This window comes from Ammospiza caudacuta, chromosome 14 (genome assembly GCF_027887145.1).
Source record: "Ammospiza caudacuta isolate bAmmCau1 chromosome 14, bAmmCau1.pri, whole genome shotgun sequence".
Taxonomy (NCBI): Eukaryota; Metazoa; Chordata; class Aves; order Passeriformes; family Passerellidae; genus Ammospiza; species Ammospiza caudacuta.
The window spans coordinates 18,619,340-18,637,334 of record NC_080606.1 but is presented as its reverse complement, the minus strand read 5'-3'; the positions used below and the strand labels follow the sequence as shown (position 1 = coordinate 18,637,334).

Below are 17,995 nucleotides of genomic sequence, written 5' to 3'. Positions count from 1 at the left end.
CTCAGTTATGGGCTCCATTTGCAGTGCCAATGAAGAGGCTTTTGCATCAAAAATGCAAATATATACACATTTTGGATGCAAAACACTCCTTGCTTGAACACTCTTACGTCTGCTGTGATACTGGCCTGTTTGAGCTCAACAAATTTTTCTGTTCCTGAAACTTCACAGCACATTATGGGCGCAAACCAGCCCCACTTGGGGATAAAGAAAACATCCTTAAAGTTATGCAAAACATTCATAACAAAATGCAAATACTGTTTACAGTTCTCAGCATCTCGGTATAGCAGCTCATATTCTAAATTGCATCCAGCTAGCAGCAATATGGAAAGTTTTTAATCAGCCCATGCTGGGGGTTGGTGCTGCTGTCTTGCAGGAAGGCTGGGCCCAGAGATGGTGGATTTAGATAAATTTCACTCTGCAGAATGAGATCCATTCCCTCATCTCTCAGGAGGTTTTCTCCTCTGGGGGAGAGGAAACCAACCATCAACAGATTGGGTTTTAATTCCACCACTGTTAGAATGAATTGGGGCCAAAACAGTTATTGCCATCACGGGCTGCTGGGTGGGCACAGATTGATGTATCTACATTTAGCCAGGACAAGCAAAACACAAACCTCTGCCTTGCAGGGAGGGATGTGGCACTGTAGGACAGGGAAGAACACAAGCTCACACTGCTCTTCTCAAGGTGAAGGAAAAGGGAAGTTTATTTTCTGACTCAAACATTTATAGATGTCCAAAAGTGACAGCGGGTTGGAGGGTGACAGTGCCACCTCTCCAATGACACTGGCCAAACCAACAGTCCATAAATTTTCTCTTCCTCCATAAAGGAATGCAAAACAATGAGTTGTTTACAGAAAGTGCATGAGAAAGCTCACTACAAGAATATCACATTAGAAAGCTTAGAAAATCTTAAAAACCCAGAGTAACAGGGATGCAGTGCTGGCCGCTGCTCCCTGCCACAGCAGCACAGGTCCCCTCTTCCCCCACCACATTCACCCTGCACTAGGGAAAAATCCTCACTCAGGGCTCAATATTCCATTTCCCAGCATGTGCATCCATAAACCAACGACATTTCTGTCAGCCCATCCCCTGGTCAGTGCTGCCTCCTCCAGAGATGGCCGTGAAGCTGTTTGTCCAGCTCACACTCGCCAGGTCATTCTGGAGAGTGGGGAACAGAAAATCGCATTGCAGAAGAGCCCATGGAGGTGCAGGGTGAGAATCCAGCCTTGCTCGGGTGGGTAGCTCAGTTAAACCCATTTTCCAAGGGGCAGAGACAAGTGCAGGATGTTCTAACAGCCCATCCTGGCCCACAGGGCTTGCTTGGGTGAATCCTGCCTGAAGGAGCGAAGCGACTGCCAGGAAAACCGGGAGGATCTGCTCTCCCTGCTTCAGTTTGCTGAGTTTTGTGTTGTGGAATCCTCTGAACCCTCTCCCCTCAGGGAAATCCTCAGGGTTTTGCCTGGGAAGAATTTACAGCAGAGTTTTCCCCACCCGGGTGGACAGAAAGGGCTTCCCCATGAAGTCTTGCACATTGTGTCTTTAGAAAATTCTCCCACCTGTTCTCTTGGGCATTCCTTGCTTCTCCAGCTGGAAAATCAGATGTCCACTGGGAACTCCAATCTTCAGCCCCCGGAATGGTGTGGAGAGACACAAACCAACTGAGACAAAACACACAGCGAACGGAGAGTTGGCTTCACAGGTGGAAAAAACCTGAGGTTCAACAGAACCCTCCTGGTTTAAATCAGCCATCAGATTGTGCCTGATCTTTCACACCTGCTCCTTTCCAGGCTCAGGCACCTGCAACTGATCCCCCATGAAAGAAATCTGATGAAAATCAAAATGAAAGAAAATGATGACTGTGTTGGCGCTGGATTGTAACAAAAATTGCAGGCTCTGCCTTCATTAGGAGCAAACAGGGTATTAATGTGGGAAAAGCAGCACACTTTGCATGGAAAACATCTTCATGATCAAAGATCTGTTTTATGTAATTTGCTTCCTTGATTATACAAGGAACTCCATGCAGAAATATAGTTTTGCTTTACAGGAGAATTTGCATTAAAGGCTTCCCCTGCTCATCTCAGTTCCCACCTCCCTGATCAATCAGCTCTCCTGACTGCAAGGGTTCATCACTCTGGCTTCAGCTGAAAGCCAAAAATGGGGAAATTAGTGAGCAACAGCAAAAACCTGAGTGCTGAATAATCCCAGCAGTTTGCAGTACCTACAATTAAACTGGCAGAACTTTTCTATCTGATATGTTAATAATATGCATAAATAGGCTTTATTGAAAGGCCAAAATTTTCCAGCAGTCCAACCAGGCCAAGACATCAGAGCTGGTGTCCAACAGATGCATTTTTGTTGCCCTCCAGGTTCTCTCTACTTTGCATGTGTTTTAAATGATGTGTTTTAAATGTTGTGTTTTAAATTCTGCCTCCCAGTGCTAAGCCTGACCCCCAGACTGGAGCCTGTGTGCTCACAGATAAATGGCTGCAAGCCTGAATCACAGCTGGGCCACACAGGGGAACAGATCAAGAGACCTTTTATCTGCTGTGTCAGTCCTTTGCCAAATCCAGGAATCAGGAATATTCAGATTTTACAGGGCAGAACACATGGTGAGCTCAAGGCAAACACAAATGAATGGCAAAAGACAGCACTTTCCTGGTAGAGCCCACTGAAACCCAGAGAAATGAAGTTCGTCCTTTTTTAATTGTTCCTTTGTGTAAAAGGGATTGTACCACCTGTGATTATTGCTTCTTTAAATGGCCTCTGCTGTACAAGTCAGATTACCAAAATGAAATTATTTAGGAAGAAAATACAATGGCAGATGCAAAAAGCCCCCAGAAGCACCTGAAATAGTTTCTGCTGAATTATTTAGAGTTATGCTCTTGTCCCCTCCTGTGAATTGTGCCTGCTCCAGTTTATGGCTATCACATTCTGGAAAACTCCAAGTGCAAAGAGCACTGAGCCCCTCACTCCAGCAAGTCAGGCAATAAATGCAGAACTACTGCAGGGGCAAAGCAGCTTCTTCTGAGTCCAGATTATTAAAAATTAGCTATCTAGTTCCACCTGGTAGTCCTTTCTGTCCTCTCTGGCACTGTGTGTTATTCCAAGTGCTGCTTTCCAGCATTTCCCAGTGTGTAAATCAGGAAGTTCCTTGGGATGTTTTTGCCAGCACGACTGAGAGCTCAGACTGACAGGGGATTATCACCATCCCTTTGCTGCCCCCGTTGGTCCCTCAGCATCCAGGATCAGATGCTTGTCTCCCACTCTGCTCAACTGAGAGAGCTCTTTCCCACCAGTGTGTGCTTTAAATGGAGCAGGACTGCCATCATAATAAAGTAATAATCAAGTTATTCTGTTGTGAATGACTGCAGATTACTCACTGCCCGATGTGCAAATATAATGGGGATGGTTCAAAAGACACTCCCATTGTGCCTGGGGAAATTCACAGGGACTTGGACGTACCTGGAAATGTTTTCTCCCAAACAGAACCCGTGCCCAGTTTTGTGAAAAAGAGTTTATGAAATAATTTTTAACCACCTGATTCCACAAGGAATTGTACTTTTAAGTTTCACATAATGAGTATTTAAAGGCAGGGAATCAGTTGCTTGCAGGTAATTATGAGAAAACATTAATGTCATAAACTAACAAGTGCTCTATCAGCATGCACAGGGTGCTAAAGAAAGCAATGACAATTTTAATAAACCATCGACATTAGCATTATCAAAAAAACCCCCACAATTAGTAATGCCTCAAGAATCAAAGCTTATATAAAATTTAATATTTATGTGGGCATTTGCAGATGGTTTGGGGGGATTTTTTATATATATATATATATATATATATACACACACATATATATTTATGGCGCCTTTGACCATCCCTGGGCACATCTTTTCCACATATAAAAAGTTACTTAAGGAGAGTTGGATCAACATGGCTGCTCATATTCATTAGGGTTATATCCAATTAGAATTTTGAGGAAAATTCCAATCTCTCTATACTGTAGTGCAGTTCAGTCTGTTCTGGTGACACCATTAACAGTTTTGAAGGGAAGAGTCTGTCAGGTTTCTGTTCTGATAAGGCCATTCTGGGAATGAATTAAATAATTTGGAAAACATCAGCAATATCTGTCTGACTATTTGTCTGCTTAGAAATTCTATACCAAAATCCAGCCTCTTAAAATAAATATGGACCCATGGGATTTGTTCATTGATTCCCTTTTATTGTTATTTTTGTAAAAATTAAATGGTATCACCGTGATTTAATTGGGGTTTTTTTAATTATATACTTTTTTTGGGTTATTTGGTTTTTAAAGTCCTCCTTCATTGGGAAAGGCACCTGGTTCCCCAAATTCAAGTCAAATAGAATTGACACCTCAGAGAAAAAAAAGACAGAAATCCACAAAACCACAGTAAACTAAAATGGAATGTAATTTCAGCATGACAATTTTATACAGCAAACCCAGGCTTTGAGGTGATGGTACTCAACAGGAAATAATCATGGTAATCAAGTAAAACATTGTGCATCTACCAGAATCATGGTATGTATATCTTTATTACAGTTTTCAGAATACATGGATTAACAATGGCCAGGCTGTGATTTCATCAAATTCCTATTTTAAACATTACATACAAACACAGAGCTGTTTAAAAAATAGAAATGCATGAGTTTTGTCACCTTTTTATATTTTTTTTTTTTTTTTTTTTTTTTTTTTTTTTTTTTGTTTTGTTTTGTTTTGTTTTGTTTTGGCATCAGGAGTCCTATGACTTCCAAAAGGGAAATCAAATGGTGCATGGTAGCAGATTGACCGAAGTGTGATAGGTTATTGTTCACATTCTGTGGCATATGTATCACCTCAAACAGTGCTAAAAGCACTCCAAGGACAAATCCTCCTCCTTTCCTGTCCCCGTGACACCAGCGGGTGCCTCGGGACCGCAGGGTGCTCACACCACTCCCTCCCTGCAGCACAAGAGCAGCACTGGGACACCTGGGGACACCTGCAGCTGAGGCATTTGGCTGCGTCTGCTTGGATTAATTCATTTTTTTTTTTTTTTTCCTTTTTTAAGTTATTTTTTATTTACATTTCGTGTGCATGCGCGGGCGGGTGCGGAGACACCGCGGGGGAAGAGGTTCCTCACAAGACTTATCTCAAAAATGAGTTTAAACTTGCAAATACAGTATGGCACATCAGAGGCGGGCTGGACGCTGCTCAGCGCTCGTCCTGCCCGACCTTGCAGCACTTGGAAGGCAAACAGCAAAGTAGAACTCAGCCAAGCCTTTGCTGAATGGGAAAAAAAGCAATTTACACACACAGGGAAGTTTGCTCCCACAGAACTATCACCTGTTTGAAATATTCACCAGCTAGATCATTCTCAGGGTAGGAGGGGCTGGAGTCACCCATCAAAGCAGGGCTTGCCCGAGGGATGTGAAAGCTGAAGGCTGCAAAGTTTCCTTAACAAAAGCTAAAGGAGGGTTTCCAGAGCCAAACCTAAAACTCAGCCAGATTCTCAGAGTTTGGTGTGTTGTGGGATGAATTTAAAGTAGGTTGCTAATGAATTGTGGCTTGGATAGAAACCACGAAAATATTACGGTTTTTTACAGCATTTGTCTGAGGTAGTACATATACCACACACAAAAATGCAAAAATATACAGATATTCATGATTATTTGCATGTTACAGAAGGGAACTGTGGGAACGCTCTTGCATCTCAATTCTCAAGAAGAACAGATCATTTCAGATCACACTGCTCATATTGACCACAGCCAGCTGACACCAGAGCAGGGGACAACGCTCCTGTTTGCCCGCGCCCTCTGAGCACTGCTCCTGTTCTGGTTTCAGCAAAAAAATCAGATTTCTCACGGGTGTGCTGGATGGATCCCCGTGGATCCCACACAAACACACAGGACAGGGCAGCTGCGCTTTCCTCCCAGCAAACTGCACAAAACTGGAGCAGGAGGAGCGCGGTGCCTGCCCAGCTCTGAGCTCACACAGACAGGGAACGTTTGTACAGCACTGACACTTTCCGTCCCCGCCACATTCGGAGCTTGGGGTCGATTCGTCGCAAAGGTAAAATTATCTTCCTCTTAAATAAACTAAGAAATGTAAACAGTGTAACATCGTTAAAAAAAAAACCAAACCAAACTCTCTCAGAACTTGTAACGGGTAAAATGTGAATGCAAACAGATGTGCTGGTATATTGTTAACGTCATGTCTCAGAGGACAGAGAGTGAAACATAATTAGCAAGAAATTTATGGATGAACCCTCCAGTGATTTTCTTTCTGGGATTACTTTGAATACAAATATAATTTAACTGATATATTTCATTTTTTTTAAAATTAGAAAATAAGGCAAGTGCATTTCTGAAAAAGGTGCTACTCTTCTACACTTCTAGATAAACATGTGACACCTCTGAAAATTAGATCAATAATAAAAACATTAAAAATATCTGCAATTTAATATAGACTGAAAAACTATCAAAAGACAAAGTGACCAGCATCAATTTCAGAAAATATTTTAGACTTCATAAATACGAGCACCCTATATTTACATAAATTATCTTCTAAACTAGTTTTCCTTTGAAAGACACTTTCGTTCTAACAGATATGTCCATTAAATTATATAAATGTTTCAAATATGAAAAAAATAGTAGTAAAATAGAAGCATCAGATGATGTTGTTATTTTGGATTTGCCTTTTTTTCCTAAGATTTGGTTCTTGAAAATCTGTAGCCAGCTTTCACAGAGCTTTCAAAAAAAAATTATAACCCATGGAAATGAGAAACTTGTGCACTAATAACTACTGCTATCGTATAAAGATTCTGTGGAGAGCTTTTGAGTTTTCACATAGAAAGATTATACCAATACTTGTAAATCCCAGCAAAATGCTAATTTCAAAGTCTGAATTCTAAGACACTATTGATTTTTATAGACATTATGAACCTAATCCTTTAAACTGGCTTTGTACATTAAGCACATTTTTATAAGTGTAAATTTAATAGTTCCATTTCAAGAAGCAGGGCTTCAATACAAGGCTGGTGTTGACCTTGCACGAAACAGGATGGAATTCTTTAATTCATTTTTAGCTCTTACTGATAAACAAGGAGACAAAATCCTGTTGCATGCTCTTTTTTTCTCTTTTTTTTTTTTTGTTTCCTGAAGTACCATACAACTCTTCAGTTTGTTCCTAAAGCCCCCAAACAGTTTAGGGAGAGTATTTAGTTGACAGGAAGCATTTCACTAGGCTTCAGTGGTATTCCTATGTTCAGACCTATGGGCAAACCCCTTGTAGTCTTTGAAAAAAAAAAATAAAAATTACAACTCAATACTAGATTGAAAAGGAGCTGTATCTTTTCTTACAACAACGCAGTTTGTGATTGTGGGAATTTATCCCAAACTAGTCCAATAGTTTTGAGAGGATCTCAGCAGAGAAGCAAAAAGAATCTACTGTACAAAGATGCTTGGCTCAAGCAGTAGTGCAAAGGAGCAAAGTCCCTCCAGAGCAAGGAGTTTGTGCACAGCAACCACTGACACCTCCCCTTCCAGACAGCCTTTACAGACACTAAAAAACCCCAAGTGCGCCATAACCCCAGGCAATAAAAGCATCCACAATAAAATTTCATCAATCAGTGATAAGCGTTAATAATCTGAGAACAAGTGCCAGCTGCTGCAGAGCATCCTGATCCTTTACAAACATCATAGCTCAGCAACTTTTGCAGTAGTTCCACTGGAATTCCACTCCAAACCCTCCGTCCCCTGCAGGATGGGGACAGAGGGGACAGGGCGGGAGGATCTGATTTCCCCAGGATCTGTGCCAGGACAAACAGAGGCAGCTGCTCGCTGAGGAACTGCAGTGCAAGGGCCTGGGCACGCAGGGGAACGGGAGGAGCTTCCCAAAAATCAGCCTCGGTCCCTGCTAGGCAGTGCTCCAGCTAGGAAATGTGTTGGTAGCTGCTGAACCCTCAGCACTAAAATCCACCAGTGGAGACCCCCTAGGTGTTTTACCTGAGAAACAGAGGAAAAACTCAGAGGCAGTTCTGAAAAACTTCATGGTGTAGCTTGTCTCTAAAAACCTGCACGCAGGCATTTTAGCATCATCAAAATAGGACAATCACACTTTCCCCCAAACAGCTTTATAAAGAATATATAAGTGCACAATTAGAAAAATCCCTCCTTAGATACAGTTAAAAACATATTCTGCCCTTGATACAATTTTGGAAAAATCCTATGCTCTGTTTTAGTTTTTTTTTTTTTTTCTTTTTAGCAGTGATAAGTAACTACACCTCATCATATCAGAGGCGTAGATATGTGGTGTATCCCACTGGCAGCTGAATCCACCAGGCTTTACACTGAGATAAGGTTTTCAGCAACCTGACTGGGGCTATGTGTTGCTTTTTTATGGTTACAAAAAAGATTCTGATAATGTAGACCAGCTCATCTCTGAATTTATTAACATACAATTTTATTATTTTTCCTTTCATGTTCAAATCAGAACTGCAAATGGAATCCACAGCTGTACTCTTTCAACAGAAGTGTATTTTCTTACCCATATAAAACATAACCTAGAAATCCCCAACTCCTTTCATGTGAGTTGCCAGCTTAAACAAAAGGGGTGAAAAAAAAGAAAGAACATAAGAAAATAAGATATATACCCTACTGTTTAACACTGTTTACAGATCTTGGTAGTTGGGGTAATAAGATACAGTATGTGGATTTTTTTTAGCAACTGCTTTAAAATTACATATTCTTACACCATCTCATTTAATCAATACCAGTATTCCTTTATGATCATTGCCAATTTGGATGATAAACTCTTCCCAAAGCACATCCATTTCATTGTAAATAAAACAATTCGTTAATTCTTTGGCATCAGAAGAATCATACAGCTGCAATTGCTCCGTTGTGTCGAGAACGAGACCTTTCCAAAGTCACTCGTTTGTTATCTGCAACAAAAAGAGAGAAAAAACAAATCACCACAAGATTTGAAACACGGATAATGCAATGTCAAGAGGTTTTCAAACAGCCCTGAAAATCATTCTGAATGATATGTAAATAAGTAAGTAGGAGACTGGATCAGAGAAGTTTCACACTGCAGCTGCCAGACTGAGTTCAAGAGTTCTGCAATCAGCAATAAATTACTTTCTTGATCAGAGAAGCTGGGTGATAAAAGCATTGGGAGAATCCTGAAACACGGTCCCCTTGGAAACAGCACATAATAAATACAATTCTGGGTAAAAATCCTTCAAATTTTATAAATAATTTATGCAGAGACTCTCTGGAAAAATACATTTCAAGTTTCATGAGAAAGCACTGACCAGTGAAAACCTGCTAGATGCTCCAAGCCCAAAAGCCCAAACACCTCTCACTGTAATTTGGTACAGAGTTAAAAATAGAAAAGTTAAATCAGCCACTTCCTAAGCATTTCCTGATTGTGCAACGTGAACAACTTTCAGTATAAAATATTACCCAGTAATTATTGCAATGAATAATAAATATGTCTCTATCACAGGAAAACAATCACCAAGTACCAGCCACGCTCCTAAATGCCTTTACAATAACATTTTAAAGCCATGAGTACACACACACAGAAAGGGGCAGGAGATTAACCCCCACTCAGTGTTCTGCAGGTTCCCATCTTTCTTTGTGACAATGAGTTCCTGCCATAAACATTTTCTCTTTTTTTTTCTTCTTTTGTTTTTGGTGGCAGCTTCCCTTCGACCTTTTCCCCCCTGTCCCATTCAGGTGCTGCTCTGCACCATTGCTGTCCCCACATTGCTGCAGCACCAGGATGTCCCAACAGAGGGGCTGGGACTTTTACAGAGAATATCATTAAGAGGTTGATGCCTTTTGGGGCTACCTAAACACAGAATTAAGGGAATAAAAAGCAGTTCTAATTATTGAAGGGCCTTCAGGTACATTTAGGGCAGACAAAGCCCACCCAAAATGGACGATGGGTCACAGATTTGACACTTTGAAAAGTTTGGTCCATTTGCATATTTGGGGTTAATGTTCCAATTACAGCTTCAGGTAATGGAGTCATTGACCCCAAATTTGCTCCCCAAACTCACTCTTGTTCCCATCTCAGGGCCTGAGGCAGTGAGGTGTCCTTGGTGCCCAGCCTGGAGAGGAATGGCTGTGTCTGCCCAAAATGGGAGAGCAGCAGCTCACGATGTATCCTGACAGGACACAAGTGACCAGCAGGACACTCCTGGCAGGGCACTGACCATCAGGAATCTCCTGAGAGGGCACAAGCGACCAGGAGGAATCTCCTGACAGGGCACTGACCATCAGGACACTCCTGACAGGACACTGACCATCAGGAATCTCCTGACAGGGCACAAGGGACCAGCAGGAATCTCCTGACAGGACACTGACCATCAGGACACTCCTGACAGGACACTGACCATCAGGAATCTCCTGACAGGACGCTGACCAGCAGGACACCCCTCGTGGCTCTGAAGGGCACTGACCATCAGGACACTCCTGACAGGGCACTGACCATCAGGACACTCCTGACAGGGCACTGACCATCAGGAATCTCCTGACAGGGCACTGACCATCAGGAATCTCCTCCTGAAGGACACTGACCATCAGGACACCCCTCGTGGCTCTGAAGGGCACTGGGCACTGCCCCACATGGGCTGCAGCTCCATCCTCAGCTGTTCCACCCTTTCCCCTGGAGCCGGGCTGGGCACAGGGTGGCCAAGGTGACCCCCAGAGCCCCCTCCAGGCCCAGGCCCTGCTCGAAGCCAGCAGAGCCAGGCACGGGCAGGCAGTTAAAGGAGACAAAGAAGTCATCTCTGTGATCTGTTCCTGGACAGGGAACAGAGGCTGCAGAATCAGCCTCCCCTTCCCTGCTTGTGTCTGCGGCTGTGGGGAATTAACGGCTCCTTTAGCAAGATTATTAGTTCTTTTTATAGTTCTGCCTTGCCTCCTTTTCCTAATGAACCTAGCCATGCATAAAGTATTCAAATTACCCTAAGTCAATCTGTTTTGCATGGGCATAAATCTCTGTGCTGGTTGCAGTGTCACTAAGAGCTGGCAATTAAAGCACAGAGGAAGGGAAATCATCAACTCCGATGTGCTGCTGCTCCTCCAGCAGCAAAGGCTGCACTGATACTGCTCTCAGTGGCCCCAAACATCAGCCTCAACTCCACAGGTTAAAAACAGATTGAGAGAGTATTAGAACTCTTGATTTTTATTTATTTTATTTTTTTTTTAGATTTTCTCCCTTCATCATGCAATTGTAAAGCTGGGCTGGGACTTGAGGCAAACACAAAGCCACAAAACAAAATAGTAAAAAATTATAATTTCCTTCTTCAGGTAATAAAATATTTTCTTAATACATTATGTGTTAAGTTAAAACAAAGGCTTTCTTATGGTTTCGTATCCTGATGCCTTGTGAAACTGGGTTGGGCTGGCATTCCAGTTACTTGAGCAAGAATTTTGAAAAATCATTAAATTTCTATCACTTTCAATATGCACCTTCAGTTATCTCCAAAATCTGTATTTACCTCTTTAATGTAACAGACCGTATTGAATACAGCACAAAGCAAGTCTGGCTCATGAACATGACTGACTATTCTGGCATAAAATCAACTGTAACATCAATAAATGGTAAAACCCTTTCCTTTTGTAAGGGGGGATGGAGAGGGAAAATAAGAGTAAGTTAAAAGTGGTTGAAATGAAATAAGAAATGATTGCCCAGGGCTCAGGTAACTTTGAAAACATGCAAACATGACTAGAAACCATCATCATGGGTTCTGTGGGTGCCAGCCAGGCCTTCGGGTGACCCCACAGGGAGAGAATTGGATTTCTCACTTTCATCTTAGAAGTGCATTTCTTCTAAAAGCAGGGCACACCCACTCTGCTCCCATTACAGACATTACAATCTGTCTCAGAAGTGAGCACACGACCTTCAAAGTGGCCTCTCAATCTGCTGAAAGGATCTTGGAGCAGTGAAAGGTAGAACAGTGAAGGATTAAAATGGGAAACAAAGCAGATTCTTATATCACAAAATAATCCCCATCTTTTGGCTGGCTGGATCAAATGAAAATGAAGGCAATATAAAATTAAATGCTGAGGAATCAAATCAGCAGCTCCTTTTTAGTACACACAACCCTGGAATGCAATGGTGACCCTGCAAAAAACAAATGGACTTTGTTCCAAAAACAATTCCTTGCTCAAGTCTTCTTGCACTCAGCATAGCACCAAGATGGGAATAAACCCTGCAAAATCTATTTTTCCTTTCCTTAATGCTCCTTCATTAGCTCTGTTATTAAAAGAGAAGTCTCAATAGCTGCCACAGATTTATTAACCCAGCAGCTTGTTATCAACACAGAACTCGGTTATACGAGGAGAAAAATAAATGGTACTTTGCACAACTGCAGTGCTAAGATTAAGTGACTTTTTCATTTCATTTTCCCCTTATCCACTCTTCCAGGTAGTAACTTTATGCACTCCTAATTACAAACCCTATTTTTTATGAGCAATCAATGCTAGTATTAATAGAGATGTTGTGCAGTCCAATGGACTGGTCATGACACTGAGATATCTGATAATGGAAAGACAGAGTCTATAAAACCATACCTCAAAGGCACCTGATTGGAATTTGCATCATTCTGCAACAAGGGAAAAAAATTCCTTCTATCATTATCTCTCAGCCCGGAGATTAAAATTATAAATGAGTTACAAACTGCTACCCTGGGCTTGGAAGCTCTTTTGACTCCTCTTTCCCCTCCTAAATCACCTCCCCAAGGTGGCAGAATTGACCTTTCCACAGCTGACAATAATAATAATAATAAAAACTGTTCCATGCTCAGAGAAACGAGGTCCTGGTTTGACTTGCCTTGAAAATGATCACAGCAGGAAGGTAGAACTCTCAGCAGTTAATAAAATATTTAAAATTCCATCTTTTTGAAATAGTTTTGACTATGCAAAAGAGACAGAACTGCGTGCTGTAAGGGAATTTGTATGGCCCGTGCCTTTGGGAATCAATGAAAGCCTTTACATCAAACATTTATTTCTTCATTCATGTAAAATCTTGTTCACTAGGAAATCCTACTGAAACACATCTTGTTTTCATGAGCAACCAAAGGGAAAATACTCCTGCAGTCCCAGGCACTGCAGAGTGAAACAGGGAAAACAGCAGGACAATTTCCTACAGGTGGGGAATGATGAGAAAATGAGGAAAGGACTCATTTTAGTAGGTTTAAAATGGATAAAGAGTCACAACAGATGGATTCCAAGGATCAAACATCTCATCTGTAAAAACTGGCATTTGCTCTATAGGAAAAGGTGAAAACCTGAATTTTGTTTTACAAGTATCACTTCTTTCTGATCAGGATAACCAAATATTTTCCAGTGTCACTGATTAAAATTATGACAAATTAGGTGAAATTCAATTCACTTGAGCCTGGGCAGCCTCCACTTTTCTCCTGGAGCTACCCAAGCACAGGGAAAACTGAAACCATCTCATCATTTACCGTACCAGCACATTACCAACTGCTTGAGGGAACAACCCAAGTAATAATACTAATAATACTAATACTAATAATACTAATAATACTAATAATACTAATACTACTACTACTACTACTACTAATAATAATAATAATAATAAGTATTATTATCATCATTATTATTATTATTATTATTATTATTATTGTTGTTGTTGTTGTTGTTGTCGAGGTTTTATTTTATTGTTGTTGTTTTTATTTTATTATTCTTATTTTCCTTCATGGACTGCAGTCACCTCCATCACCTTCAGCGTCCCACAATGAAAGGTACAATTTTTTTGGAACTTTTTTTTTTTTTTTTTTTTTTTTTTGGAAAATGGAATTGATAGAACCTCAGGCAGGAGCAGAACTGACTCAGAGTAAACCAGCAGGGAGCTCCATCCCCACCCAGCTCCTCTTTAGCAGCTCAACACTGCCTGTGGCGCTGCCTGGCCCGTCCCTCTGACATTATTGCAGATCCCAGCTGAGAAAAAGGCCAGGAAAGGAAATTAAGAGCATCAAAACTGCTGTTGCTGTCTGGAGTAAAACCCTTTCTGAGAGAAAATGGCTCTCCTAACCTCAATTCTGCTAAGATTCGGTCCATCTCTGTGAGATTTGATTTCAAATTGATCTTTCAGAATGTATGGCCCATAGAGAAAAAAAAAAAAAATAGCAATAAGGTAAAAATCAGTTATGGGAGAAATAGAGACGAAATAACACTGCAGAAAAGGGGCTGAAATAGCTCTTTTCAAAAGGTCCTTATTGCCAGCGGATGAAACAAGCAAATAAAACACTTTTCTAGCTGGGTTAAGGGACACTGTACAGTTAATGTGTTTTCTGTTAATCATTAAGTATTTAAGCCACTCTTATTTCAACCCAAACATGCCTGGCAAAATCTGACCTTGGCTCTTTATAACATCCCACCAGGGCATCTGACATTCACTGGGATTTGATATTTCTGCAACCAAAAATGAGAACAGACCAAGTGATCCAACATCCCTGTTCTCAGCTTTTTGGGGTTTTTTTTGCTAAACAGAATCTCAAATTCTTGACAATCAAAGTTAAATGCCAGCTAAAAAGGTTATTTTAGCATCAGTTTCAAAGAAAACATTGAGGTTTCAAACAAACCCTGGAGCTGTAAGGTCAAATTCTATAAATCCTGGTTTATTTTGGTGTAGGTCAAGACTTTCATGTGAAAGCTGAGTGATAACCTGGGTTTATAAATGTTATGATCGAGAAACAGAAACTTACCCTTAGGCCAAAAAGAAAGCAAAACGTTTTTGGTGTTTGCTTTTTTTGTTGGGTTTTTTTTTTTTTTTTTCTTTTAAAGCTCCCAAATCAAGATAGCACAGCTGAACACATTAATTATAAAGACATCATTTGTTAACAATGTGCTACTGGGATATTTACAAATCCATTGATCTGCGAGGCATTGAAGGGGAAGAAAAGAAATAAGGAGGAATATAAGGAAATAAGGGGTTTAAGAAGAAATAAGGAGGAAGAAAAAGCACCAAGGAGAGCTGCAGCACTTAAAAGGAAGTTTGTGAAGGCTGAATGGTTCCTCCTCGGGAAAAAAGCAGAAACACATCTCCTGAGTTATCTGCAGGAGTCAGGAGTGCCGTGTTCTGCGCAGGAACACTGCCTTCAAGGCTCTGAAGCCATTTAGGTAACACACAGCACCTTCATTTGAAGGCTTCCAGATTATTCTGTGTGAGCAGTTTCTCATGGAGAAGATATGTGCCTGCCTGGATCCTCTTTAACTCGCTAAATAAATTTGTTAATACCCAGCAGCGCTGTGGCACAGAAGCAGGTCTAAAATGCAGACAGTTAAAGAATTTAAGCCCTGCCACAAAGGAGTTTTACTCAGATTAAAAGGGAACAAAGCCACGTCTAATCTCTGCGCTGCCACTCAGACCCAGCTTGCTGGGCACTGCTAATTGTAGCCTTTGAGGCCAAGGAAAATGCAGAACATCAGTAGAAAACCCATTTATTTGTGTCCCGTGTGTTAGACACAAAAATGCTTGAAAAGGGAATAATGTGGGAAGTTTTAATGCTAAATGGCATGTGTGATGACATTTACCAGCTCAGCTCAACCCAGCTGTGACCACGGCCAATCCAGCGTGGCAGCACAATGAATGTCACACTGCTGCAGCCCAGAGTGAGGATATTGCCCATCTGTATCGTAATTCCAATAAAGGAATAAATACTTACCCTGTTTAGAGCTGAAGTTCAGTATTTGTAGGATGACAAATGGATTTGTAAACCCTATTTTCAAGTAATCAGTTTAAAGGAAATTTCACTATTGCTTACTCCGGGCTTAAGATTTCCAAACCACCCGAAAAACAAAGAAAGAACTGGCCCAGTAAGATAAGATTCCTTAAACCTTTAAATGATCTGTTTAATATTTTAATTTGCCTTTGCTTTCTTTGTTAATAGCACCACTTGGGATGTGCAGTGAAAGCTCTTCCACAAGAGTTGCACTGGAAAAGCCTTAGCAGGAGACAACACATGCCTGCCTCAGGGGTTACAAGACAAATCAATCTATTTTTCTCCTTTCCTCCAAGGGTAATTGGCCTTTAAAATTACAGAGAAAAATAGGCCTTCGTGTCAGCACAATGCAGGCACATCTACAGCCATTTTCCATTTCTTTTTCAGTTGGAATCCTCAGCTGAGAGGTAAACTTATAAAGGTGGGAAAATAAAAAGAAGATGAAGAGGAACGATTGCATCAGTTCAAATCCCCTCCAATAACAAGCAGCACTGTGACCAGCATTTGAGGCTGAAATTTACTGAAACCTGCTATGAATAGCTGTCATTTTCCAAAGCAGTATTTTTTTTTTATTCTTGATTGTGATAAAATTTTCTCGAATTTTTGTGACAGCCTGTACTGCTGGCATTCATGGAGATTTATCACAGAATTTAGTCAGACTGAGGAGTTATAATTATTGCTTCATTTCCCATAAAATCTCACAAAGTAATACTGATTTTTACCTCATTCTTCTGAAATTGCCTTTTTCAAGGAGCAATCATGGCTGTGAATATCCCTAGAATCCTTCTGCTGTGCTGTACACATAATCACCTGCAGACTCACTTTCAGCCTTTGAATACTGGTAAATTGTATACAGTGCATTTAAATTGGCTAATAAATTGTTTGATAGCAGTGAAACTCAGATGATAGTCTTCTCACTTTTCTGATTGCTATTAAATCTGCTTTGCAATACATTAATCACATTCTACTTTTAATAAGAGACTGTCACGTGAAAATATTTCCCTGTGCATAAAGATGAGTAATCAGCTGAGCTACAACTGATACATAAAAACAAGAACAAAGTTGAAAAAAGTCAAAACAAGTTAGTGTTTTAAATCCAGAACTGATATTCCCTGAACCAGTCCTGGGAGCACTACAGCACCGATGTGACCTCGCTCCCTGGGAGTGTGAGTACAGGTGTAAAGCAATTATTGGATTTGATATCTGAATGAACTCAGGCTCCCATTAGAGCCTGAATGCTTCAGTGACCCTATTATTTTCCTTCCAGTGCTCCCAGACCTGATCTACTTAATTATTCTGACTAGTGAAACATTTAGGACATGAATGTGGGATTTGTTTGAAGCCAAATGAGACAAATGAAAGTACTTCAGAAAACAACTCCAAGAAAAGAATAAGACGTGTGAGAATCGAATGTGTCACATCCAGCAAGGTCAGGACTAAGTAACAGTAACAAAGAAAAAGAGAGAGAGAGATCCTTGGCAATAAAAATACATTTATTCAGATATTTTTTCCCTTGAACTTCTCATTTGTGACCTCTCCTGCATAGTGAAAACATTTAGCTGATGAATCAGAAGGGCAAAACAAGTTCCACAGAGTAAATTAACTGTCTGCTTCGAGTGCTGAAAGAATCCAAATCTCAAAACACAGAGATTGTGATTCTTCTTTCATGACTACACACACACTTTTAGCAGTTGTCCAAAAGTAAAAGCAGAGCCTTTACTCCAAAACCTCCTCATGTCACAGAGGGCAGGTTTGCTATGTGAACGTTGTGTTTCCCTGTTTTAATTGTCCCTACAATTTCCCTGCCAAAGAAAAGCCCGTGACACTGCAAAACCCATGTATTCCCACTTCAAACAGATCCGTCTGGTGCTAATCCTCTGTTCTCTTCATCAATAATGAAATTTAAAATGTCCCGTTCCCAGCTCCCCTGTGAACGCCTCCACTCCTACAATTTGTGCTTGCTCTGGGGGTGAGGTGGCTGGGAGGTCACAAAGCAGGAGAAGGAATACAGACAGGGCCAGGTTCTGGATGTGAAATGCACAGGAATGTCAGAGTTGCCATCCCTCATCCCACTGAAACTGTCCTTAATGGAGTGGGACCGGCACCCCAGGGCTCCCTGCATCCCTCATCCCACTGAAACTGTCCTGAAACGAGTGGGACCGGCACCCCAGGGCTCCCTGCATCACTCATCCCACTGAAACCGTCCCTAAAGAAACAAACGTATTTCTTTAAAAG

The 17,995-nt window shown here is 41.1% G+C and overlaps 1 protein-coding gene across 3 annotated transcripts in view; it reads right to left on the bottom strand.

Moving 5' to 3' along the window:
* Positions 1 to 4,677: 4,677 nt before the first annotated feature.
* The window catches only part of DIAPH2 (diaphanous related formin 2), a 171,055-nt gene continuing 157,737 nt past the window's right edge, over positions 4,678 to 17,995 (bottom strand). For all 3 annotated transcript variants that reach the window (XM_058814155.1, XM_058814153.1, XM_058814154.1), the window contains one exon: positions 4,678 to 8,938. In XM_058814155.1, the coding sequence (XP_058670138.1) occupies positions 8,874 to 8,938 (65 nt within the window). In that variant the 3' untranslated portion in view covers positions 4,678 to 8,873. The remainder of the gene's footprint in view (positions 8,939 to 17,995) is intronic.